General features: G+C 35.6%; 1 protein-coding gene across 6 annotated transcripts in view; it reads left to right on the top strand.

Annotated features, from left to right (window-relative positions):
- The window catches only part of ATP2C1 (ATPase secretory pathway Ca2+ transporting 1), a 164755-nt gene that overhangs the window by 96351 nt on the left and 40709 nt on the right, over window positions 1–27695 (top strand). For all 6 annotated transcript variants that reach the window (XM_017955901.2, XM_017955903.2, XM_017955904.2 and 3 more), the window contains 10 exons: window positions 4762–4917; window positions 5958–6026; window positions 7044–7119; window positions 10479–10545; window positions 15179–15303; window positions 16175–16272; window positions 18368–18463; window positions 18553–18642; window positions 20817–20921; window positions 26447–26603. In XM_017955901.2, the coding sequence (XP_017811390.1) occupies window positions 4762–4917; window positions 5958–6026; window positions 7044–7119; window positions 10479–10545; window positions 15179–15303; window positions 16175–16272; window positions 18368–18463; window positions 18553–18642; window positions 20817–20921; window positions 26447–26603 (1039 nt within the window). The remainder of the gene's footprint in view (window positions 1–4761; window positions 4918–5957; window positions 6027–7043; window positions 7120–10478; window positions 10546–15178; window positions 15304–16174; window positions 16273–18367; window positions 18464–18552; window positions 18643–20816; window positions 20922–26446; window positions 26604–27695) is intronic.

Below are 27695 nucleotides of genomic sequence, written 5' to 3'. Positions count from 1 at the left end.
TGCTGTTTCCCTCTCCTTGGACTTTCCTGTTCTCTGAGAAACAACAATATGGAAATTAAGCCAATTAGTAACCCAACAGTGGCCTCTTAAGTGTTCAAGTGAAGGAAATACCACGTCTTTCACTTTAAGTCAAAAGCTAGAAATAATTAAGCTTAGTGAGGAATGCATATCAAAAGCTAAGATAGGCTGAAAGCTAGGCCTCTTGCCTCAAACAATTAGCCAAGTTGTGAATGCAAAGAAAAAGTTTTTGAAGGAAATTAAAAGTGCTGTTCCAGTGAACACACAAATGATAAGTAAAACATCCTTATTGTGGATATGAAGAAAGTTTGAAAGGTTTCGATAAAACATAAAAGCAGCCACAATATTCCCTTAAACCAAACCTAATCCAGAGCAGGACCATAACTCTCTTCAGTTCTATGAAGGCTGAGAGAAGTGAGGAAGCTGCCAAAGGAAAGTTTGAAGCTTGCAGAGGTTGGTTCATGAGGTTTAAGTAAAGAAGCCATCTCTATAACATATAAGGGCAAGATGAAGCAGCAGATGTTGGTGGAGAAGCTGCAGCAAGTTACTCAGAAGATGTAGCTAAGATCATTGAGGAAGGTGGTTATACCGAACGTTTTCAATGTAGATGAAACAGCTGTATCTTCTGAATAACTTTTTCTGTATACTCGAATCAGAAAGTTAGCAATTTATGTAAGCATTTACCACGGGATAAAATTAATTTCATGTATTGTTTTCAGTAATACATAACACTTGGTTGGTTTGGCTTTGAGTGTTAATAAGTTACATACATGAAGATTTTAAATTACGTTTTCTTCATTTGCATAAACAGTGAGGTATCTTAATTTTTGAAAGCAGAAGTAAGGCATTTTGTGATCAGGCAGCTACAGGTGAATATTTTGGAAGATTGTTTCTGGGGAGAGAAATCCATTTCTAATTTGCTTTTTAATGATTTGCTTTTAATTCTAGACTCGAGAGGTGATTGCCTTATCAGTATACTGTATGTCAAACAGTTCTTTAGCTTAAGAACTTATTTGTAGCTGCCAGTTGTTCCATGTTAACCTGAATTTTTAAAAGTACTTTCTGCCTTTCAGGAAACCTTTGTGACTGGCATTTGATTTCTTTCTCCCTAGTGTTTTATGTGAATAATAATCTTGTGAATTTTTCCAATCATTTTTATTGTGTAGCTATTAAATATTTAGACTGTGGATTATATAGTCATCTTGATTCTTATTTATATTCTGATTTTTGAACTGCTTTATAGCATATTCACACCTCCACCAGAGTGCTTGAAGAATGAAAGTGAAAATCGGTTTTCTTGTTCATTAACAGGTCTTCTGAGGGTTTAGTACTTAAACTTTTGGCTAGGTGTCATGGGGCTGTCTGATTCTTTGATTTCACTTTATCCTACCTTTCCCTCTCTCATGAATGCAATGAATAATGACTGTAATATCTTTCTTCTCAGATGAATTAAATTGTGACTTTATTAAACTGTAATAGGCTTGCCTCATTTATTAAATTCTACCTTTTCTTTCCCTCTACTCCCTCAAAACGACTTCCTAGGAAAACTCTTGCAATCACTATTAAGAGAAGATAACTTGTGACTTAGAAAGTGTTCGTATTCAACAGATAGTTAAAATCTTTGCAGATCAGGACATTGTAAGATTTAGACACATTTCATGATAATTTCAGTTTTAGTTACAAATTTATAAGGATATAGAAAAAAATTAGGGTCCTGAGCCCCTTTTTCTTCCACATTAGCTTGTCTATTACACCAGACAAGGGCTCTCTTAAGTTGTTGTTCTGAAGCTGAAACCAAAGAGCTAGGTCGCTTACAGAGCCATGAAATCATGCTTTTCCTCTTTTTAAAAACAGCAGATTAAAAAAAAAAATTCCTTCTCTATTAGTCACTTCATGTTAGTATTTATCCATGTTTAAGATTTACATTTAAAGCAAAAGTCTTCAAAGGGAAAACATGAGTTTTACGTCTCTTAGGGAAGGAATTCTGTAAATTTCTACAAGTATTTATTTTTAAATATTAGTGGATCTCTTTTCTAGTTAAGATCTTGGAAAATTATGTGCAACTCTGATTGTTGTAACAAGCATTAAAGATGAGCTTGCTAAATAAAATGAACCTTATATAAATTTACTTGTAATTCAGAAAATACATAATATTTTTCATAAATTTGCTTTATGTGTTATACCTGTCTTTTTCTATAAGTGGTTACAAAATTGGGGAGGAGAAATAATTTGTAGATTGATCCTCTAAATAAGAGGAATCTGGAGTTAAAATCTTTCAACACTGGAATTTTATCTGCATAGCGTTCTACCTCTATAATGTTGGGTGAGTTACTTAACCTTTCAGTGCCTGTAAAGCAGGGATAATAATAGTAATTACTTGCCTCATAGGAGTTGTTAGTAGGATTAAATGTGATAATTTAGCATAGGTATGTGGCATAGTGCCTAGCAGATTGTAAGCAATGAAATGTCAGCCGATTTTTAGTATTGGCATTATCTTTGAAGAAAGGCCCATTTTAAGATTTGTTTCTCTTGCCTTGCTAATAAATGTGTTAGTGTGAAAAGTTAAATAGTTTCAAGGTTAACGTGGAAAGAAAAGTCAAATAAATATGTTCCTTTAATAAAGAAAAATTCACTTGCCTTTGAACATGGCAGGTGTTTTTTAAATCTTCAGTTGGGTTAAGGTAATGAACCCAAATTTATTAACTGGTTTGTGTTTGTATACACAATGTTAAATGCAAAATCCTTTACCGTCTAAAGGACTATTGATCTGTGTTTTAAAGAATAATTTTTGTAAGCTTATTTTGATACGAAAATGCATTCCATTGTCATACTATTTAAACTTTCGGGAAATGCTATCACAATTTTGTCTCTTTGGAGTTATATTTATTTTCATGATGAATATTTTAAAACTTACAATCTAATGTAAACTCTTATTTTTGCAGTTATGTGTTTGCCTAACACACAAACACACCAAGCATGTTCCTGCCCCCAAGGTCTTTGTACTTTTTGTTCCCTTTACGGGAAATCCACTCTCCCTAATTATGGCCCAGCCTTCGAGCTCTCAGGTCTATCAGGGCTCTGCAGAGGATTACCTGGTTTTGGGGAATGTTTTCTTCTAAAATGTGACTCTATCTTCATTATGTTTGTTGTTTTCCCCCACCTGGCATTATATATTATATACTTGTGCTTGTTTAAAATCACTTTCCCATTAATATCCAAGGATAGAAACTTTGTTTTGTTTACTGCTGATTCTCCTACTGTGTGTGATAAAGTACAGGGCATGGTACATTGTAAGCAGTAATAAATATTTGTTAAGTGAATGTAGGAATGTTGTTGGTCAAATTAAAACAGTTTTGTTGCGGAGATGAAGATTCTGTGAACCAATTTTTAATAATAATTTTACATGAGGTTATTTGAGGTTTTTATGCTCAGAAATGAACCATTTTAAAAGATGTAATTTATAACTTTTCACCCCCCGCCAAAAAAATAAGAAAAAGAAGATACAAATTTAACGTACATAGTGTGAACTGAGAATTAAGAAAGACCTGATTGAGAATACTGACTCAACTTAAAATAGCAGTGATACTGTGCAGTAATTTATCCTGTTTTGTTTCCAGGAACTTGCTCAGTGCCTAACACTGATAGTCAATAAATGTTGGGTGAATGAATGAGCCTGTAAAATCAGTAAAGTCATGAACTAATTCCTAGTTTGTTAAAGAGTACCCTAAGGACCCTTGAATAATTGCTTCTGGAATAAAATGGATGGAAGTTTGCAACAGAATCACCTGGAGGGCTTGTAAATACAGTCTGTTAGGTTGACTTTCTCTACCTTGTGTTGGAGGTGGAGCAAAGGACTCTCCTAACAAGTTCTGAGGTAGTGGATGTGATGCTGTCCTCCGTTGAGAACCGTTGCTGTATACCTGTATTCCTGTTGAGGTGATTCACATTAATGTATTGAAGGTTTTGAGAAGCACTGCAGCAGAGGAAGCTGTTTAACTCTTAACTATTTCTGACTTACTTGGCCCTAGTCCTCTCCCCCACTTGTTTGTGTGTGTGTATCTATCTATACTCATAAAATAGTTTTTTTTCCTTTTTTCTGTATGCTTGGGTAGGTAAATACTGTGTCAGGAGTGAAGTCTTCAAAATTGAGCCCTATTGCAGAGTTGGAAGATACTATGATAGTTATGATCTGCATGAAAACATTTGTATACATTTTTGAGTCTTGCAAGTTATAATTTGGAATAAACGTAGGGATGTATAGCAAGAATAATTTTATGAAAATTGATCCAAAATGAAATGATTTCTAAGTGACATTTTTCCCCTTTATTCATGTATCACTTTCAGTCATCATCGGTGGTTTTAATCTGCCAAGCCATTTTTCTAGAACTTTAGGGACTTGACAAAATTAGGAAATATTTTGTCATGAAAAGTTGAGTTTTCTCTAGATGAAGATTGAGTCTTAGCTAGTGTCAAATTTTTCCTAGTTGTATTTTCAATTTTGAACTAATCTAGTCTCATGGTACAACATTCTACTTTGCATGTCTTAGATTTTGTTGACTTAATTGTATTTTAAAATATGATTGTACTGATTCTGGTCTTTTGTCTTAGAGTGATAGTTTTGATACAAGATGTGGCTAATCAATGGAAAAGGGATATTTGAGGAAGAAGTGATGATAGTTATGAACTCTAGAGATGTTAAATGTAGCACAATATTTGAATCTGGGATTCTCTATGTTCCCTAAGGCTGTGGATCTTTCCATTGATGAGTCCAGCTTGACAGGTGAGACAACGCCTTGTTCTAAGGTGACAGCTCCTCAGCCAGCTGCAACTAATGGAGCTCTTGCATCAAGAAGTAACATTGCCTTTATGGGAACACTGGTCAGATGTGGCAAAGCAAAGGTAAATTTTTTTTCCTGTTGTGAAAAAAGCAGTACCTTTGTTTTAAATTATTTTCTCAATTATTTTTTGCTGATTTTATGTGGAATTTTTCAAATACATGACAAAAGATAAAATTGAACTTAACCCATTACATCTATTTGTGAAACGGGAGAATCTGTGTCCCTGAAGTATAACATTTCCATAGTTCTGCTATTTCCCAGATAATGGATAATCCTCATTACCTGTTTCTTTTTAAAGAGAGAAACAGTGGTTTCATGGATGTGTTTATTATTAGTTAAATAAATTTTTAATTTAGTTGATATGATACTGGCTGTAATAATCTGACTATATATTGTTCACCTGTTGATCGATTTCAAATGCTTCATATCCTGAATTCCGGTACTCCACCAGTGCAAAAGGCACCATTCACTAAGGGTAAAAAGAAACTATATTAAATGTCTCCTATTGAGTATAATACATATTTGTATTTCAGAAATATTAATATAGGCAAAAAATAGGCCTCAGAATTGAGTCTGCAATACGTTTTGTTTTGAGACGGAGTCTCACTCTGTTGTCCAGTCTGGAGTGCAGTGGCATGATCTTGGCTCTCTGCAACCTTCACCTCCCAGGTTCAAGTGATTCTCCTGCCTCAGCCTCCCGTGTAGCAGGGATTACAGGCACATCCCACCACGCCTGGCTAATTTTTTGTATTTTTAGTAGAGATGGCATTTCACCATGTGGGCCAGGCTGATCTCAAACTCCTGACCTCAAGTGATCCACCCCGCCTTGGCCACTCAAAAGTATTGGGATTATAGGCGTGAACCGCAGCACCCGGCCAGCAATACATTTAATGTAATGTTTGTTTCCAGGGTTTAAATCATGAGGGGCAGATGGTTATGACAGTAACATAAAAAGTAAATTTGCTAAGGAAATCTTACGAGTGTGTATGTTAGACATCTTCACTGTAGGTAAGACTTTGAAAGTTGTTGGATGTGTGTGTGTATGTGTTTTGGTTTACATTTCATCTGGATGTAAATGTATTTTCCTGTTTTTCCCCTTAGGGTGTTGTCATTGGAACAGGAGAAAATTCTGAATTTGGGGAGGTTTTTAAAATGATGCAAGCAGAAGAGGTGAGTACTTAATATGTTAATGATGTATTTGTTCCAAATCTGGAATTCTTCATTGTAAGTAGAGAATATTGGATTATTTTGTATACTGTTGAGAGCAATATTTTATTCAGAATGGAAATCAGTTGTCTCTGTTTAGAAACATAATTGGAAAGCCTGTAATTGAAAAGGTCTAAATTGATGTTGTTAGTATTCTAAAGGATTTTGAGCTTTACTAATTGTTTATAGCAGAAAAAGGCTTATAACCACTTATTTGTAGATCTTATTATTTTCAGAAATTAGTGTTGTAATTTTAAGGATTAGTAATTAGTATATTTGTACCTTGGAATATGTCTTCTCTCAAATTTTTTCAACTTCACATAATTCCAAGTAAGGGTTGCAGGGAAAAGATTGCCAAGTAAAATAACCTACAAAATATTCTTGGCTAAAAGTATTAAAGATGAGTTCATTTTAAATACTTTCTTATTTAAAAGGAAGTTACATTATGCAAATGTCATGTTATCCCCAAATCCTCTGGATTTCTCAGGTAACCTGCCAAAACTCCAGTATGTGATGCAGAGTGGGAACTCATTCCAAGAGGCGTGGTAGTGAAGGGATGAATAGAGAAGAGGGTTAGCAGATGAGGGGGGATTAAAAGACCTGGGTTACTAGCATGTTTGTGGATACAGAAAGGGGAACATTGGAAAAGTAAGTGAGAGAGCAGCTGATGGTAATGAAGTCCTGCAGTGGTTGGTAGGAGGGAGAACAGATTTTTCCTCAGAAGGAAGCATGGGGGAGAACGGACATTTTCAAATAAACAGGTTTTTAAAAGTAGAAAATTTCTGTTCCTCACTGTGTGACCTTGGGCATTGTGTAAAATCTAAGTCTCAGTTTTCTCAGTGAAGGTGATTATTTACCTTATGGGAGAGTTGGATGGTTAACTTAAGAATTGCTTTGTCAGGCACTTAGCAAGTCCCTGACACTTGATAAAGCTTAGTAAATATAGCTAATTGTGGTGACACTCTTCTTCAATTTATCAAGGCACCAAAAACCCCTCTGCAGAAGAGCATGGACCTCTTAGGAAAACAACTTTCCTTTTACTCCTTTGGTATAATAGGTAAGAGAAGAGTGAGTATGTATATATTTTTATTTGAGTTTTCTTTTTTGAATGTGAAGGGTGGTGGTATTCTAGTTTTATTTATTGGCTTTTCTTTTTTTATTAAGTTTAATGCTTTTTAAAATTGTAAGACTACTAGTCATTGTTCATTTCAACAAAGAAAAAATAGAACTCTGATTCTTGTAATCAGAAAATATTTCTTTAAACATTTTAGTATTTGTCTTTCAAGAATGTAATACTGTAGTTTTATGGACTGCTTTTCTATTTTTATTTCACATGTCCTGTCATAAAACTCTTGTCATTAGGTTGATGCTCACACAAAACAAGTGTAAAGGTTGGATAGTATTCTATTTTGTGGGAAAACATATAAGAAGACCTCTTCCAGACATTTAGGATTTTTTGAGGTTTTTTTTTTGTTATATAAATACTTCTCCAGTGTGGCTATCTTCTGGTAAATACCTCTCTTTTTTAAGGAAAAATTCTTAGAAATAAAGTTATTTAGTCAAAGGGGATCCATGTAACTTTTAAATTTTTGGCCAGCTTTAAGTGTTGTCATCAACTTCAACTGTAAATAAAAGAGTTCTCATTATTTGATTTGACAGTTCATTATTAGGGAAACCGAATGCTTTGTCATGTGTGGGTTGATCATTTTTATTTCATTTTATGACCTGCCAACGATTTCTTTTGTCTGTTTTCCTGTGTCTTGAGTCTTAGATTGATAAAAGCTTTTTATATGACTAGATTTTCAGTATTTTTGTTGTATAAGTTATAAGTATTTTTTTTCCCATTTAAATTGCCTTTGAGGCATGTAGAATAAACTTGGTAAGAGGGCAATATATGTAATTAACTATTTATGCCTAGTGTTCCATTATTGGATCGTTAAGCATGTGGGAGTTATTTATATCCTACTGCTCAAGGTCATTGCCAAGGTCTGATTGCAAAAATTCAAAAAATTGCAACCTCAGACACAAATGGGTTAAAACATCCCCTCTTCCATGAGATTCTGTTATCACCCTCCTATTGATAATCTCTGCAATTAAGTTGGTTTTGTTCTATTCCTAAAGATTTCCCAACCTCATGTTTATAAGAACATTTATTAAAACATTGTTGTATAGTTTTTTATTTTTGACATTTTACTGTTTTATTTAAAATTTATTTTAGTACATGGCTTAAGGCAGAGTTTTAACTTTTTTACTCAAGTTAATTATCCCATTAATTCTGTAATCCAGTCTTTATTCATGGGGTTGAAGTCACATTTTTATCACACATTAAGCACTTGCATTAATTTTGGAGTCTTTTCTCCTTTAATTTTCTTACCATGTTAATTATTCCAGCTAACTTAGTATTTCAAAGTCAGTAATACCTTTTTTTTTTTTTTTGGAGACAGAGTCTCACTCTTGTTGCTCAGACTGAAGTGCAATGACGCAATCCCGGCTGACTGCAACCTCTGCCTCCCAGGGTTCAAGCGATTTCCCTGCCTCAGCCTCTCAAGTAGCTGGGATTACAGGTGTGCGCCACCACACCCGGCTAATTTTTTAATTTTATTTTTAATAGACGCGGGGTTTTACCACATTGGCCAGGCTGGTCTTGAACTCCTGAACTCACGTGATTGCCCACCTCAGCCTCCCAAAGTGCTGGGATTACAGGAGTAATGCAATTTTGAAACACTATTTCTGTTAATACAATATTAGTTGAAATAACTTCTTAAATAGTAATTCTGTTTATCCATCTATCTTCATTGTAAACATAAAGTAGAAGGTAGGAAGTTATCTTAGTTTTTTCCACTGGTGTGTATGCCCTCATAACTTCTTTCATTTGATTATTGCTCTTTTCTAGAAATTTTATAGTGAATTTGATAAACTGAAGGAGATTCTAGCCAATTAAATCTTTGTAGTTTCTATTAGCACTATATCATAAAACCATTTCAAGTTTAGTAATAAATATGTTTCAACTTTATGATTATCTGGTTTTATGTTAGTATATCACATTGGACATAATTTCTCTTGCCAAGGTCAAGAGCTAGATAAGGGGGTCAGCAATTGTTTTTTTTTTTTGTAAAGGACTAGATAGTAAATATTTTAGTCCATATGGTCTCTGTTGGAAATAGTTTACTTTGCCATTAGCATGAAAACAATCATAGAAAATATGCATATAAATGAGTGTGGCTATGTTCCAACAAATTTCATTCACAAAAGCAGACAAGAGACCCACAGATTATAGTTTGCTGACCCCTGGTATAATCCTTTGGACATAATTTCTTCCATCATGATAGTGTTTGGTATAGGATCTTAGAAGGTTACTATTTGGATAATTATTCTTTAGTTATACAAAGGTGAAAAAAACCTTGTCTTGGGGGCCGGGCGCGGTGGCTCAAGCCTGTAATCCCAGCACTTTGGGAGGCCGAAACGGGTGGATCACGAGGTCAGGAGATCGAGACCATCCTGGCTAACATGGTGAAACCCTGTCTCTACTAAAAAATACAAAAACTAGCCGGGCGAGGTAGCCTGTAGTCCCAGCTACTCGGGAGGCTGAGGCAGGAGAACGGCGTGAACCCGGGAGGCGGAGCTTGCAGTGAGCTGAGATCCGGCCACCACACTCCAGCCTGGGCGACAGAGCGAGACTCCGTCTCAAAAAAAAAAAAAAAAAAAAAAACCTTGTCTTAAATGTTCATATTGATTTACAATCTTGAGATAGCTTTATTTTATCAAACTTCTGATGAATCTGTTTGGTTTTTCCTTACAAACCTGCTTGTGTGCCCCTTTACCCCTGTTCTTTTCAAAGATAAAAGGTTAAAGCAAGGAGTATTGGTTTAATTTTTAAATTTTTGAAATGCCTTGAAAGTAGTAATTTTTAGATGTTAGTGCAATCGTAGGTGCTTAACGTAAGGCACATCACTTTTTGAGCCAAGTCCTAAGTGTCCCTTTTTATGTAGTATGGATTTGCTGAGAAGTGTCTGGATATTGTGTTATGGAAAATGAAGTTTTAGGGTTTAATTTTGCATATTTGATATTAAATAGAAGACCTATATGTTTGCTGCCACCTTCTGTTTTTCATTGTATGAAAATACTGGTAAGTTTTTAAAAAATAGTAAGATACTGCTTTAAGGGATACATGGGAGCAGTGTCAACCAAAAGTAAAACTGTGTGAGCACACATGTACATATGTGAGTATGCACCGTATTCACATTAAGCAGTGTTAACTTTAACCTCCCCTGTTTAATGGATTTTTATAAAATCTTGTAATTGTGATCTGATATGCTTTCCCTTTTGTTGTCAAGGGATGTTTTAGATGCGTTCAGCTTGTTCTGTTCCTTCCAGGTGATTGTATGTAAAAGGGAAAAATAACTATTTCTCTCTCAGGAATCATCATGTTGGTTGGCTGGTTACTGGGAAAAGATATCCTGGAAATGTTTACTATTAGTGTAAGGTAAGTTCCAATACTTCATAATTGGAGTCTCTTTTGCCCTTTTATTTCTCTAATGGACATAGCTTATGTTTTATTATGGAGATCAGTATTACATGGAGCCCATAAGAGTATAATATTGCTACATAAATAATTCAGAAGTCATATATTAAAATTACCTCCAGAAAAATGAAAATGTATATATATGGTAATGAAGAAAACCCACACTAGATGTCTGGAATTACTAATGCATTATTGCCTTTTTATATATAAATAGACAATTAAGGATTGTCTAATTGAAAATTAGCAGCATGAAAGAGAAAATTCACAATATGGAAATTGAATAATCAATTTCAGAGGAAAACGAAACGTTGAAGAAATGAAGACAAATTTAAAAACCAAGTGTTTGTATTTTCGGAGACGTGTAAAGAAACTGCATCCATGAGATAGATTGTTGTAGAAAAGGATCAGAGAACAAAAAGAGTTTTTAGAAATTAAGATTATGAATGCTGAAATTAAAAATTCAATTGAAGGAGTGTAATATAAATTCAAAGAGGTTCCCCCCACAAAAAAGTAAAAAGTCTAAGAAAGAATGAGATAAAATGATGAAGAGGAATAATTTCAGAAATACCATTTCTAACTAATTGGAGTTTCAAAAAGATGTAAGGAGAAATTATGTAAGATATGACACACAAATATTTTCTCACGCTAAGGCAAAATAAGTCTTTATAGATTGAAAGGATTCACTAAATGCCAAGCAGAATGGAAAAAACTTCAAACTTGATACATAATTGTGAAACTAAAGAAAAAATGTCAGGACATCTACAAAGGAAGGGTAACTACGCTGGCATCAGACTTCTCGTTAGCAACTGCAGTTTCTACCACAGAGTCTTTTTAGGTTCTTCTAAACATTCCAACTCACAAGGCTTTCACAGACCACATCTGATACCTGTGCCCTGAACACAGCAGGGTAACTTCAGGCAGCCTTCTGAGAGTCTGCAGCAGTCCATGTAGCAATTCACTCAAGTAAAAGGAGATAAGGTCAACCTTGTGAGTGTGGGATTTACCTTGGGTTAAAATATTTCTATGAGAGACATATTTTGAAACATGCGTTTCCAGATGCCTGCAAGGGATGTGTCTAGTTACAAGAGTTACTACACTTGAGAAACTCAAAGCTATGACTTCCTATAAGATAATTATAACTTTCCTCGTCTAGAGAGATTTTATTAGTCCCTTAATCCCTTAATCATAGCAGTGTTACCTGGCAGCATATTTGATATATTATTCTTACCAGGTCACTAGGTGAATAGAACTGGAGTTAATCAAATCCAGAAGGGGAAGATTATTTTATTAGCCCTTCATCCATAGCAACATCAGATTGCATTAGAATACAGTGGAGCAGTGGTAACAGATTACAGGGCAAATGATCATAAATCTGTAAATTAGGCCTAGCCAAAGGATTGGTCTGATTAGTTACAAATCAGTAGGCAAGTAGAATATTCATTTCCTACCCATCCTTGTATGAAATTCCAGCAAAACACGGGTGAAGGAAAGGAAGATGATAATAGACATAAGAAAGGGCAAGAACTTACTTAGGCATCTAAGGAAAAGAAATCCTGGTAGACATCTGTTGTAGGCATAGGAAATATTTCAAATATTAGAACGAAAGTCAATGTCTTTCAAAAAGAAAAGTCAAATAGATTACAAGGAATCAGAATGAATGAGAAGTAAAAAGATATTTGTGATAAAGTGAAGGAATGTGGTTTTTTTTTGTTTCTCAAGGGGGTGAAAATGCAATTTGAAACTCTTGGTTTAAATTTGTATTTAAAAAAGCCAGGGGTTAAATATAAAATAAATTTAAAATGGGGAATAAGTTTGAGATATTAAACACTGACATATTATCCATTGGATCATTTTTAGTTTTTGAGGATTTGGGGTTTTATTTGAGTTCTTTTTGTACAGATTGACATATCATAACTTTTATTTTTTCTTCAAGGTCTTCCAAAGTACAAGAAACTTAAAAATTTTCAAATAGAATAAAACTTATTCTATTTTGCAATTCTGTTTTGCAGTATGGATCCACTGGAATCTTTTATAAATATAAGCTATATTATGGGACCTTTAATGATCCTATTTTTCCTCTTTCTTGAAGTATTTTACAATTTCTTCACCCTAGGAATTATTTGCGAGAGTACTGAAGATGACTAAAACAATAAGAAAGCAGAAAAATGATGGAATCATTTAGAAGGTTGATGTAATAAAATAAATCATCACTATTCTCTTATCATTTAGTTTTCTTATTGTGCTGCCTAAAGTATTGCATCATGTAAAAGAAGTCAAAAGGCACAATCTTTAGGTTTGTTTGTTATAGCTTTCATTGAACCAAGTTGAGAATTCAAAATTTTTCACTTTCTACTATAATGGCAAAGAGAATAATTGGCAGAGAAGACTTTTCACAATTATTAGGCAGATCAGAAGATCAGTGCAAGGAGCCAAGTAGAAGCACTGTAGGCTATAATGATGTGGGTGAAATTAATCATGTAAGTGAAATCTTAAGACTGAGTCTTTGGATGATGATACTCTAGATCTTCTGAAACTCCTTAATTTTGATGAGTGAGCAGTCTGTTTTTAAGGACAAAAAAGAAAAAGGTATTCTCTTCCAGTTAATCATTCTGCAGCAAGGACTCTATCATGCAGTAGTTTTTACCAAGAATCTGGACCATCTCTTTTTGCTAAACGAATGTATGACCCTATTTCATTCATCTTTTATGATGCTTGTTTACCAGCATTGACTTCATACTGCTTTTAAATGGAGAAATGCTGAAGACTGGTATGAATATAAAAGTGATTAAAAGGAAATAGATTATGCAGAAGTAGAAAAATTCATTGGATTCATCATTGTAATTGGTGTTTATAAATCTAAAATTGAAAATGTTTTGCAGTCATGGACCAAAGAAGGTAGCTCTTCTCTTTTCAACACAATTGGGAACCATCAATGGTTTTAGAAGTATTGCAGTTTGACAGAACAAATGCAAGAAAGAAGAACTAGATTGATAAGCTAGAGCCTGTTAGAAATATGTTTTGAAATCTGAAATCAGTATTTATAAGATAAGTATGTTCCAAGTTCACCAAAAACAGTGGATGAGCAGTTAGTTACATCCAAAATATGTTACCCATTTCAGGTATAGATGCCTTCAAGTCCAGGAATAGTTTTGGGTTACCGTTAAAATGAAAATTTAGAGTGAAGTGTTTTACAATTTATTTATTCCTCTGCAAAGTTTTGCTAAGATGACTTAAATATAAAAGATTGAAAAGATTCATTGTATCTAGATTGTAAGTGATGATGCCTATTTTTCCTTAATGGAAGCATTTTAAAAAGGAAAAAAAAAAAAAAGAAAAAAAAAAGTATTCCCTTTGAACTAGGAACATTCTCTTTGAGTAGCCCAAAGGAGAAAAGGAAGTATTAATGATAATACATATTTCTTGACTCTTCAGTGTGTATTGTGTAGCTAATAATATTGTTGCTTATTTGCTTTCAACTTTAAAATCAACCAGTAAATAAAGCATTAAAGTAAATAAAATCAACCAGAAAAAGCCAATTATGGTTGTAGAAACGGATGCTAATGTACTAGATTACGCAAAGAAAAGTTGGTAATGGAAATTAGGAAGTAGAAGCAGCAGAGGGAACAGTGGTAGAATGAAAGGTTGGATTGCTTATGTCCTTATTTCTAGCAGAGTCAAGTGATAGTATTTGGAATGGCACAAAGAAAGACTTGTCATTTTTTAATTATAAAAGACAAGAGTGAAATGATTTTTTAAACTGTGATAAAATACACATATCATAAAAACTTACAGTTTTAAGGAGTTAAGTTGGTGGAGTTAAGTATGGTCACAGTGTTTTACAACTGTTAACCGCTATCTAGATTCAGAACCTTTTCATCATGCCAGAAGAAAACCCTGTACACATTAAGCAGTCGCTCCCCAGTTTCCCTCTTCCCCTAGTCCCTGGCAACCATTCACTAATCTGCTGTCTCTATGGATTTGCCTTTTCAAGATATTTCATATAAATGGAATGATAGAATATGGGACCTTTTGTATCTGTCTTTTTTCACTTAGCAAGGTTTTCAGGGTTTTCAAGGTTTATTCATGTTGTAACATGTGTTAGTACTTCATTCCTTTTTGTGGCTAAAGTAATATTCCATTGCATGGATGTCACAATTTTACGTAAATTTATCAGTTGATGAATAGTTGGCCTGTTTCCATCTTTTGGCTATCGTGAATAGTGTTGCTGTGAACATTCATGTATAAGTTTTTGTTTGAACGTTTATAGTTATCTGTATTTTATAGATGAGGACAGTAAACTGCAGACCTAGATTAGTAAGTAGCTCAGGATCACACAGGTAAGAGATGGTGAAGCCAGGGATACAAATCCAGGCAATTTGATGTCAGAACCTACATTTTTTAACCACTGTGCTTAACCTGGCAGCTACTAGGTATCCAGTAAATGTTAACTTTCTCTTCCTTTTGAGAAGTTTATTTTTTAGGTATTGACTATATTAATTTTGCATTTTATTAAGCTTTAAGTAACATCCAATTTAAATTTTGCTGTGAGTACTGTTTAACCTATATTTTAATACTTTGTATATATTGGTTATAGTTTGGCTGTAGCAGCAATTCCTGAAGGTCTCCCCATTGTGGTCACAGTGACACTAGCTCTTGGTGTTATGAGAATGGTGAAGAAAAGGGCCATTGTGAAAAAACTGCCTATTGTTGAAACTCTGGGTAAGTCTGTGTTAAGAGCATTCTTATGCAATGATGCATAAGTTTATGTCAATAGTGAATCATCTCATCTCAGAGTTTTACAATTTTTATCTTAGAGATTTGCATAATGATGTTTGGCTTATGGCAAAATTGGATATGGTTTTAACAACCGAAAAAGACAATTAAAAATTCCTATCCCTTAGGTAAGGGGCTTGAAGAGAAATCTTTCTACATCATAATGTTCTAATGCTCAAATCATGTTAAGAAAAATCCATACAAATCCATAATTTTACTCCAAATCTTGGAGTAAAATTAATAGAATTTTTTTCTTGTGACATGTCAAAGAAGATAATGTATTATTACAGATCCCAAATGTCATACTTGAGTTGAATTTGCCCGTAAGAACAGTAAATTTACAGTAGTTATATTGCTCTAACAAAACTTTATGTGCAATATGCTTTGAAACTCCAAAAATGTACTGAATTTAATTTCTAGTTTGTATTTTAATATCTCCTCCATATACGAGAAACTGAAATACCTTGAAAAATCCCTACTGAAGAAATTATATGGGTTTATATTTAGGAACTCTCCAAACTTTCTAGCAAAGATGTTATATAAGATCATTACATAAAGCTAATGTGAAGTAGCTTTGTAGAAACTAACTGTATGTAAATAAGAAAATGTCAACATCTAATTTTTATTTTTAATTTCAGAAACTGCTTATGCTGAAACAAGCATAATGAGAGAAGTTAATCTTAAATTACCAATGAGTTTAATCTCTATAAATAAATTCAGAGAAGTAGGACAGGATTCTAGTCTTTGATTTGTTTTTTAAGTGAACCTATATTTCTCCTTGATTCTTTTGGTGACTTGTAATGATTTAATTCTTTAGGCTGCTGTAATGTGATTTGTTCAGATAAAACTGGAACACTGACGAAGAATGAAATGACTGTTACTCACATATTTACTTCAGATGGTCTGCATGCTGAGGTACTCTATAGGTTTTTAACAAACAAAAACAGTATCGCTTTAAGAAACTTGATGTTTAACATTCCTAACAGTTCCAGTGTCTTACCTTCAAAAGGGCTGTAAATTAGTAGCGTTATTTTCTCTCTCTGTGATTCTACCAAGTCTTTGTCTCATTCTGCTTGTACACTTGTTCAATCCAAAAACTTTGATTCCTCTTTGACATCTCTCTTTCGGTCACCCCTTCATCTATCCATAATTAAATCCTGCCAATTTTGACTTCTAAAGAATTTTCCCAGCCATCTACTTTATAGCTAGTTTCTTTAAGTTACCGCCATTTCTCACCTGCCACTCTGATAAAGCTTTTTGACTGGTCTTTATCTATTCTTGATGTCCTCACTCCATAAGTAGCTCGAGGGATCTTTTTAGAACCAAATTTTAAGCACGTCACTCCATAAATTAAGATACTCCAATGGTTTTCCATTGTGATCAGGATCCTGAACTGTGGCCTCTCAAAGTCGTACATGTTCTGTCCCTTATTTTCCCCTCTATCCTTATATGCTACCCTTTGCTTTCTATGCACTAAATATACTGGCTTTATAGTTCTTTTGATGTGACACAATTATTCCTACTTTAGGAACTTTGCTGCCTTTCTCACTGTTTAGGATAGTCTAATACCTCTTCATCCTTTGTACCTTAATTCAACCCACTTCTTCAGAACACCCAGAAGTGGCCCTATGTTCTATGTTTTCTTAGCATTTCATACCTCTTAGTCCTTATCTTAGGTAAAATTTTCTGTCCCTTTTCCCCATTATGAGAGAACAGGAACTATATTGCCTAGCACAGAGCCTGCTTCATAGTAATAAATGCTTGATAAATGAATAAATGAATGAATGAATCATTTTATTTTAACAATTATATATTGATACATTGTCTCTTAAGTGCACATCACTGTGCAGTAGTTCTTCCTGAAGGTGCTTATGGACAAGTCTAATCCTACTCAGTCTGTGCAGGATTTTTGACTGGAATGCTCTTAACACTACTTATGTTGGGTACAGTAATTTAAAATGTATTTATAGCTAATTCATTGAGAAAAATAAGCATTAGACAAATTGACAGAAGTTGTACTTGGGTTTATTTACGTCCATTTTACATAGGTTTTGAAAAGAGACTCGATATTTATGGTGTTAGATTTGGTCAAAGATCCCCCATGCTGTGTTGGTGAATGTGCCCTTTCTGGATGATTCAGAAGGGTCATTGGGACTACATTGCTTATATGATCCAGATATGGAAGGTAGAATATTAGTTTTTCTTTTAAGGTCATGCTATATGTAATGCATTAATCATTTGTTAATTGTTTACCTCTAAATTATGTCATGAAACATTTTATATTTATATTTATTTTTATTTTTAATAGAGATGGATCTTGCTTTGTTGCCCAGGCTGGTCTTGAACTCCTGGGCTAAAGTGATTCTCCTGCCCCAGCCTCCCAAGTGTTAGGATTACAGATGTGAGCTACCACACCTGGCCACTAAATTGTATGATTTTTATTGTGAAATTTCCTTTTGTTTGGCTTGGTTTGTTCTAGACATCTGATATAAATACCTGGTTTGTCTCTACCTCTGATTTTTAAAATTGGTGTGTAATATGCTGTGTTAAAGTGATTTGTAAGTGCTAGCATATATCTCAATGTCTCCAGGCCTGCATGTTTGCAGAAAGAATACTTTGGATACTACTTTTGTCAAAGTCACAGGTTTGTGTTATATGTTACATATGGTAATGGATTTGAGTTCTTTGCAAACTGTAGTATGCTATATAAGTGTAATGTCGTATAAGTTTAAGCTTATGTATATTTTCATAGCTTATTCTTTTAATAGCATATTGTAAGTAGAAAACAATGTCTTTTTAGATTAATAATTTTGATGAGAATTAGAATCTATATTTCTTCACTAAATGTCCTTTTAAAAGACAAATTTTAATGCTTTTCTAGATAAACACTTTAACAGTGTTATTATAAATAAAATGAACAGAACTCAGTATAGTTTTTGGGTTTTATAGGTCTTATCACCAGCATGTGTTTGTAGTGTTTGTATTATTGATCCCACTTTGTGACCTTTAGGTTACTGGAGTTGGCTATAATCAATTTGGGGAAGTGATTGTTGATGGTGATGTTGTTCATGGATTCTATAACCCGGCTGTTAGCAGAATTGTTGAGGTAAATACTTTATTTTCCAAGACGGTGACTTTCTTCATAATGACTTAAGACACAGTGATAGGTTCATAGTTTATGTGTATTTTTCTTAGGCGGGCTGTGTGTGCAATGATGCTGTAATTAGAAACAATACTCTAATGGGGAAGCCAACAGAAGGGGCCTTAATTGCTCTTGCAATGAAGGTACGTACCTAAATTTCTCTTCTTTGACAAATGAGACAGTACCCTCACAACAGAACGCAGTGTCATCAATTTCAGTATTACTGGTTTTTAAGTATTGAGTGAAAAAAACTCATACTATTACATTGTTTTTACTATCTTTTGGGTATCAGTTTTACTCCTATAAATATCAAGTATAGAGGTTTTTCAGTATAACTTTATTGTTTACATGCAAGTTACAAACTAATGAACATTCATTGATTTCTTATGAAGAAATGTTCCTGTCCTCCACAATATTGAGATCTGCATGTGAAATACTTCATAAATGTATGTAATTGCTAATAAACACTAACTTTTGAATGAATAAAAGGCAACATTCTTTAGTATTTCTATGTAAAGATAACACAGTCATGAGAAAACAGCTTTCTTTTCTCAGTTTTTCCTTTCTCTTCTTTGTTAATTTTTCAAAATGATTGTGAAGTTATAATTTGTTTTGGGGAGAAGAAGTCTCAGTTAACTTTTCATCTGTCCCAATCTGTCTCCTTATCCCCTAAGTCCTGTATTTGATTCAGTGAGAAACCTAGTAAGTGCAGGCTGTCACTCACAACAAAAATCACTATTCCTACCTCAAGAGTATTCAAAGGAAATTTTGATACTTGCGTAAAGCAAGAGGCTTCTAAATGAGGTTGCTTGAAATGAGAGACAGTATAGAATTACAGGTTATTATAACATATTTAATGAAATAAAATTTATAGTTTTAGAATATATAGTTTCCTTGGCAGAAAAGCACATTTCTATATCATTTGGTCTCCTTACAACTAAAATAGTATAGTACTCAAAACATGAATTAGTTATCAAGTATTTCCTGTGTTATGCTTATAAAGATACTAGTTTCTCTGAGAGATGAAGAGTACGAACCTATTTTTTTATGGGCAGAGACCTCACATTTTAGGTAGGGAATTTATATTGACATTCTTGAGACAAAAGGCAATCCAAGACAGCAGACACTGAAATCTTAAACATTAAGTCACATATAAGAACAATGCAGATTCAGAGCTGGGATATGAGGGCTTTGAAAGATAGGAAGGGTTTAGATGAGGTAAGCTAGGGAATGAACTAAAGTAGAAGTAGAGAGGAGTAAAAGAGCATAGAGTGGGTTGTGGCTAATGAATTGGCCAAACTGGATAAAATGAAATGTATTTGTGCGACCAGGAGGATTTTTTTTTTTTTTTAAGACGAAGTCTCGCTCTGTCGCCCAGGCTGGCGTGCAGTGGCACCATCTCCGCTCACTGCAAGCTCTGCCTCCCGGGTTCACGCCATTCTCCTGCCTCAGCCTCCCGAGCAGCTGGGACTAAGGCGTCCGCCACCACGCCCGGCTAATTTTTTGTATTTTTTAGTAGAAACGGGGTTTCACTGTGTTAGCCAGGATGGTCTCAATCTCCTGACTTCATAATCTGCCCACCTCGGCCTCCCAGAGTGCTGGGATTACAGGCGTGAGCCACCGCGCCAGGCCGACCAGGAGGATTTTTATAGACACTGTATGTGGTGGGTTTCTGGAGAACCTTTAAGGCCAAGAAGAAGAGCCTGAACATGTTTCAATAGAAAATAGAAAGCAATACATGGTAGAATTTTGAGTAGTTTAAGCATTTTTTGATATTTGGAAGATATTTTTTGTTATTTTTGACATTTGCATATTTGATACTGATGCAAAGGCGATTGGGAAGGAAAACAACAATATGACTGGTAGTATTCAGGATATAAAGTGGTAGAGGGTAAGGGACTAGGATGATAACAAGTGAGACATTTGAGTCCCTAAGAAGTGAGAGATTTAATCTGAAACTTCTATTGATTATAAAAATACATGCTCAGAATTGGTTGGGTAGTTTTATTTATTTATATCCTGCTTCCTTTCAGAATTTGAGCTGGTAAAGGGATTAATACAGTAGGTGTGGGAGGTTTAGTCAGTGTGCAATCCAGAAAACCTGCCTTAGACTCTATCTACATACCTGGGCTTTCATGTTGAAAATGTATACTGTTGTGTAAAGAAGTACAGTATATATAGATGGAGCATTTATTCTTTCACCGTTAACTGAAAAATAATCCAGCCAACCTAGCTACAAGTTGTGATCCTTGTTCTTTGTTAAAGGAAAAAATAATCACATATAGGTGAGAATTAACTTTCTTTTTGTGCCATACAGATGGGTCTTGATGGACTTCAACAAGACTACATCAGAAAAACTGAATACCCTTTTAGCTCTGAGCAAAAGTGGATGGCTGTTAAGTGTGTACACCGAACACAGCAGGTATCCATGTGTTTAAAGAACACGTATTTCCTGTTCAGCTTAGATGACTAGTTTTTCATTTACCGTCCACCTTTGGGTTTAAATAGTCATTGTACATAATAAAGACTTGTTGCTTGAAAGTACGTGTAATTAATAGTACACTCATCTCTTACTGTTTGTGTTCTCTTTGATAGTCTTTCCTTATAGAATCCATGCATAGATATATTCATGGAGTTGTTGCTGTGTGACCAAACAGCTTAAATGAGTTGTAGCCTAGTCTCAGTCTCCTAAAGCTTGTGACATCTGGTTTTTTCAGAATTTTTTCTGTTCTTCATGACAGTTCCTTGTAAGGTCTTTGCAGACTGTGTTTCAATCTGTGTTCTTTCACTGAAGGAATGTCTTATCTTCAGAACAAATGAAACCACCTTACTTTTTGGAAAGTAGTTTGCAAATGTATGTAATTCATGTTGATTACTCCAGCTTACAAGCTGATGAAATGACATACCAGTATTTTAAGCTTCCACCTTGTTCCTGGGTGCTTTAGAAATTTTTCCAGTTAGTGTAATAAGAGTTCTGAATTATCTAGAGTGTATGATTATATCACTCATAGTTGCTATTACCAGCTTGATGTTTAAACTTAACTTTAAAAAATATTGAAGCTTAGGCTGGATGCAGTAGCTCACGCCTGTAATCCCAGCACTTTGGGAGGCCAAGGCTGGTGGATCACCTGAGGTCAGGAGTTTGAGATCAGCCTGACCAATATGGTGAAACCCAGTCTCTACTAAAAATACAAAAATTAACCAGGTGTGGTGATGTGTGCCTGTAGTCCCAGCTACTCAGGAGGCTGAGACAGGGGAATTGTTAGAATCCAGGAGGCGGAGGTTGCAGTGAGCCGAGATTGCCCCACTGCACTCCAGCCTGGGCGACAGAGTGAGATTCCGTCTAAATACACACACACCCCCCCCCCACACCCACACCCCCTTAAACTTTCCTTCACTCTGTTGCCTAGGTTGAGTGCAGTGGCATGACCTTGGCTCACTGCAACCTCAACCTCCCGAGCACAAGTGATCTGCCCACCTCAGCTTCCCAAGTAGCTGGGACTGTAAGCACGTGCCACCATACCTGGCTAATTTTGCTTATTTTTTGTAGAGATGGGGTCTCATTATGTTAGGTCTTGAAGCCCTGGACTCACATGATCCTCCTACCTTGGCCTCCCAGAGTGCTGGGATTACAGGCGTGAGCCACTATGTCTGGACTTATTTGTTATTTTTATAGTTCCTTTGACAGGAATGACTAGTTGGTTATATGTTTTTACCTATGAGCAAACACATGATTTTTGCATATGATACCTATGATTACATCTCTATAGAAAACAGGAATGAAGGGATCTCCCTTCATTCATGTAAGTGGAAACATACTGGTTTTAAAAGGAAGGCCAGGTTGGTTAACACTGAACTTTGAATTGAAGTCTTCCAGGAACTATGTTCATGAGGGCCAAAAAAAAGGTTTCCGTCTGTTCTTTAAAGGAACTTTTACAAACTTAGGGGAAAGAAGACAATTGGAAATAAAACTACGAAAATAAAATGCCTTACACTTTAAACCTTTTAATGTAAAGCTTTCAGAAATTGCATTAAACTTAAGCGATTTTCAGCTGATGGCCCTTAACCATATAGTTACATGGCAAGAATATGCATGTGACTTTTTTGGATAGGTCTGTTTCACTACATTTTGTAAACCATCGCTCAGTACTTGAAGATAGTGTGGCTCATGTAATGTTTAATAATTTTACTTTTCGGCAACTTTTAATGTTATCTCACCAAAGTTTTACATTGGAAGATTAAATCTTCTTAGTTGTGGGAGTGGGGGACAGAAAGTAGCAGGATATGTTTGGAAACATTTGATTCTTCTTCTCATTTGCTGACCTGAAGAGTTCCTCTTGCAAAACAAAACCAGCCGGTGAAATGAACGAACAAAACCCCAACCCACAGATGTGACTCAGGATCTGTAAGAAGTCAGCCTGACACAGATAGGGAAACTTACCAATTTAAAAGTAACTTCAGTGGCTAGTTTGCTTTTAAAGGACTTTCACTTGAACATGACTGTATATATTTATTATCTCCCTGAAACCCATGAAAATCACTAACAAGGAATAGAAGATATAAACTCAGAAAGTATAGGGAAGATTCAAAGGTGCCAGGTACCTTTGGAGGCAGGGAGTAAGGCATAAGGCTAAAAATAGAGATATTTGAAATTCTGAATAAGGAACCAACAGAACTCCCCCAAGTACCTTTGCTGCTTCTTTAGGCCAGATGGTTAGCCCTCCTTTACCCCTGTGGAACACCAGAAATCTGGGGATAAGAGTAGAGGGTAGGGTTAAGCCTTAAGACTGAAAACAGTGATTAAGAAGATGTCATTGTCCTGAAGGGTTAAGCCCTAGTTCTTAACACCACTTGTCTCTTAGAATACATGAAGGCTGGCATCTCCCTACTCTCATTCCCTCAGTAAGAAGATTCAAGAGTTTTAGAAAAGCTGCCTGGTCTCGTATGGCAGCAGTCCCTAGCCTTTTTGGCACCAGGGACTGATTTCCTGGAACGCTTCCGCAGGCAGGGAATGGTTTTGCGATGACACTGGTCCACCTCAGATCCTCAGGCATTAGATTCTCGTAAGGAGTGCACAACCTAGATCCTTTGCATGTGTAGTTCACAATACGGTTCATGCTCCTATGAGAATCTCATGCCCTGGCTAACCTGACAGGAGATGGGAGCTCAGGCAGTAGTGTTTGCTTGCCTGCAGCCCACTTCTTCTTTGTGGCTGGGTTCCTAACACACCACGGACTGTACTGGTCCACTGCCTGGGAGTTGGGGAGCCCTGTCTTAAGAGGCACCTCTGAGCTAAACTCTTTGTTCATTAGAAGCACTTACCTACTCCTGGACTTTATCTCATCACCCTACAAGAAGGCTTCCCAGTTGATCCTTAGCTCAGCCAGTGCTCATGGAGCTTCTAGTCTTTTAATTTCTTCACTCTTAAAAACAAGTGACAGGGAGGGATTACTAGATACTTGGAGAAAATCTTTAGTATGAAAGTCAAAGACCAAACCAACAGAGAAAGGGGTCTTAGAGAAAGGTAATGACAGATGCTAAAGAAAATTTCCAAAAAACATAAAAAAGATGAAATAACTTTCGATGAAATAACTTTCAGTGAAATGTTTATCAAATAAAGTCAAGAAATGTATCAAAGTAGAACAAAGTCAAAGGCGTGTACAGTATAAAAGGTAAGAAAAATCAAAATAAATACAGAAGATCCAGTAATTACCCCATGGTGGTTATAGGAAGGGTAATAGGAATAGGTAATAGGAAGAAAGAACAGAAAATGAGAAGATTTTATCAACTAATGTTAGAAACTTTTCCAGAATGAAAAGACTTTGGTATCTAGAATAAAGTGGCCCACCAACTGCTCAGCACAATATGTGTGTTAAAGCAGGGTGGGGTGATGGATAAACACAAGACCCATAATTAAGAAATCTGAGAACACTTGGAGAGAGAGAATTTGAAGAGCTTCTAGAGAGCTTTAAGCAAAGGGGAGATCATATAAAAGGGCTTAGGAACTAAAGTACAGTACTCTGCCACTTAGTCTAGCGGGATACACTCCAAGACTCCTAGTGGATGCCTGAAACCATGAGTAGTATTGAACCTTATATATACCATATTTTTTTCGTTCCAGTAACATAGATGGCTACTAAGTGATTAATGGGCAGGGAGCATATGCAGTGTGGATATGTTGGACAAAGGGATGATGTCTTTGGCAGGACAGAGTGGGATTTCATCGCCATACTCAGAATGTTGTATAATTGGAAACTTATGAATTATTTATTTTTGGAATTTTCTATTTAATATTTTTGGACTGCTGCTAAGTAACAGAAATTGCAGGAAATTAAACCCTGGATAAGGGGGCACTACTTTAATTTCCTTATACTTTTCAATGAAAACATTGACACTGTAGGCTGGAAGATAATAGAGCAAAGCCTTCAAAATGAGAGGAAATTTATCCCTAGCTAAACTTACAAATGTCAGGATAGAAGAAAAATGTGTCCTGCACCACACACCCTTTCTTAGAAAGATATTGGTGGATTAAAAAAACAAAACAAAAGCGAGACTTAAAGACTTAAAATTCAGTGAGGATAGAGGTAGAGCATTGTTCCTAGATACCAGTGATACAGCAGGCCTAGAAATCAGCCAATTAGAAATGGAAAGAAGAGTGAAGGAAGGCGGTCTCCAGTAATAATATAGAGGTAATAGCTTATCTGCTTCTTTGTTGATGTGAAAAAATGCCATGAGAAGGGTTTTATATTACATTGAAGAGTTTAGGAAGAATGAATGATAGGTATACAGAAAACAAAGCAAATTAAAGAGGTGGTTATTAACTTTCTAAAAGACGAAACTTGAACAGGAAAAGAAGTATCTTATTTGAGCTATCAATCAGGATAGGCCATGAAAACAACATCATGCTCTCCTGCTGCCTCCCTGTCCCCAAATATCTGCTCATTGTAGTTTTTTGGGAACTCAGGCAGATGGAAGCTCCATTTTAATGTGAGCACACACTGTCACAGCAGGGGTAGAAGAATAGGAAATTATGCACCGGCACCTACTATTCCATTTGGAAGTGACACAAATACTCATGTTCATTGGCTAAAGCAAGTCATGCCTGACTTTCGGAGTGAGGAGGGCAATAGGGAAATACACTCCTACCTACCAGGAGAGCTGGGATATTTGTGAATTGCTGTAGTCATTACCACACTTGTCTTAGCGGCAAGGAGTCTTGATGTAAACAAAATACTGGCAGATTTTCCTTTAACTGTATCATAACGATGGGGAGGGGGGAATAGGTAGTGGGAATGGGGAAATTAACATCTGTCACAATAGACAGTGTATAAAATTGATACCTGAAGGAGGAGCAGTATAAACATGTTAAAAACATGAGGGTAAATATCAGAGAAAACAGCTAAAAATGTTAAAATTATTTTGCTTCCATGGAGTAGGACTAGTGGTGAGAAGGGTTGGACAGGAAACTGCAGTATTTCATTATAAGCTTTATAAGCTTATTTACCATGATAAAAAATAAAAGAAAAAGTCTGATAATACCCATAAATACACTGTGATTGGGAGAATTAAATGGCGTTTTAGGTAGATAGGGAGATATAGATATATATAGTAGCTAATAGAGAACTTGAACCATTGTGAACTGTTATTTCTCTACCATTTCCTGTTGTGTTGCAATGAGCCTCTTTCCACATTCAGAGTGCCAAATTTGGGGCTTAGTATATAGCATTGCCTTTAATGTGTGGGATGGTGGGATAGATGTTTTCTGTAAAAGATACAGAAAGCTCCATACAGAAATATTTAATCTTCAGAGTTCAGGTGGCAGTCAAAACCTTAGGCTTGAGTAGCTTCTCTGGGAATTACGAGAAATGAATGGCACTTAATTTTGGACTCCAATGGAAGGTATGTACAAGTTGAAATTAAACTTGTGTTTGGTACATTTTTTCTTAGGACAGACCAGAGATTTGTTTTATGAAAGGTGCTTATGAACAAGTAATTAAGTACTGTACTACATACCAGAGCAAAGGGCAGACCTTGACACTTACTCAGCAGCAGAGAGATGTGTACCAACAAGAGAAGGCACGCATGGGCTCAGCGGGACTCAGAGGTAAGGCTATTTCAGCATAGTCCCCTGGGGTGGAAAGGTAGTGCCTTTTTTTAATTGCAGATGAATTCATGCTTCACATCTGAGCTGTCCAACTCTCTTCCAGGCTTTGTAGAACCCTTGCCAGTATTGAGGTGTTGTGTTTTAGTTGGTTAATTGGCCCTCAAAAGGTGGAAATTTGAGAATGTAGCAAAATATGAATCACTGGTTCTTTTAGATCTCCGGAGGTCTCTGAATTGCTGATAGAAATTTTATTTTAAACAAGTTTATCTTGTGAGAAGGGAAATGGATCAGGGTAAAATGATGTTACTCTCTTTTTATCATTTTGTCTTAAAGACAAAAATAATTTTCTAAAAATTGAATCTGAGGCCTCTCATATATCCTTTAAGGTGGTTGCTAACTTGATCTGTTACTGTTCACCAGGGAGGTAAAGAAGTCCCCAGATACTGCTTACTTATATGCTGCTGACTGAGCAGTGATGGGGAGAGGGTCTGCTGCACACACACACATCAGGCCACCTCTCCTAGGGATGTCATGTGTAAGACTAGGGGGTTGGTGGTTGGTGTCCTAACCTGATTCTTACCTTCTGGATAGTCATCTGGCTTCTGCAGAATATATATAGTTATGTAGTCTCAGAGCACTTGGAAGAGTTGGCTTCCTTAATTTTATTATTTTAATGAAATAGGAGTCTAAGCACTACAGTTTCTGGGAGGAAGAAAAACAAGTTATGTGAGAAATGTTTTTATTTGTTGTTCACTTAAGCAAAGGCTTTTTTTGAATTTTAAACATTTGTATGGTTATATAGGGCTTCTGTTCTTAAAATAAACTAAGTTTGGAAAGGTACTCTTATCAGCAGAGAACACTGCTCCCAGCCTGCTGCCATTGCTTTATGCCCTTCTCTCTGAACCGTCTGTGCCAGCCCCCAGGCTGCTGAACCAAGATCACTCCTCATAGCCCTGCCCCCAGAGCTTGGTGCATCTCATCTGGGATATGGGCTGTATTGTGACCATCTTAACACTTCATCCCCTGTCTCCAAGGAAATGGGAGGCAGAGACTCGTGGCTGAGAAGTTATTTTGCAAATGGATATTTTGGAT

This window comes from Papio anubis, chromosome 2, assembly GCF_008728515.1.
Source record: "Papio anubis isolate 15944 chromosome 2, Panubis1.0, whole genome shotgun sequence".
Classification (NCBI taxonomy): Eukaryota; Metazoa; Chordata; class Mammalia; order Primates; family Cercopithecidae; genus Papio; species Papio anubis.
This window is presented reverse-complemented; position numbering and strand designations above follow the sequence as displayed.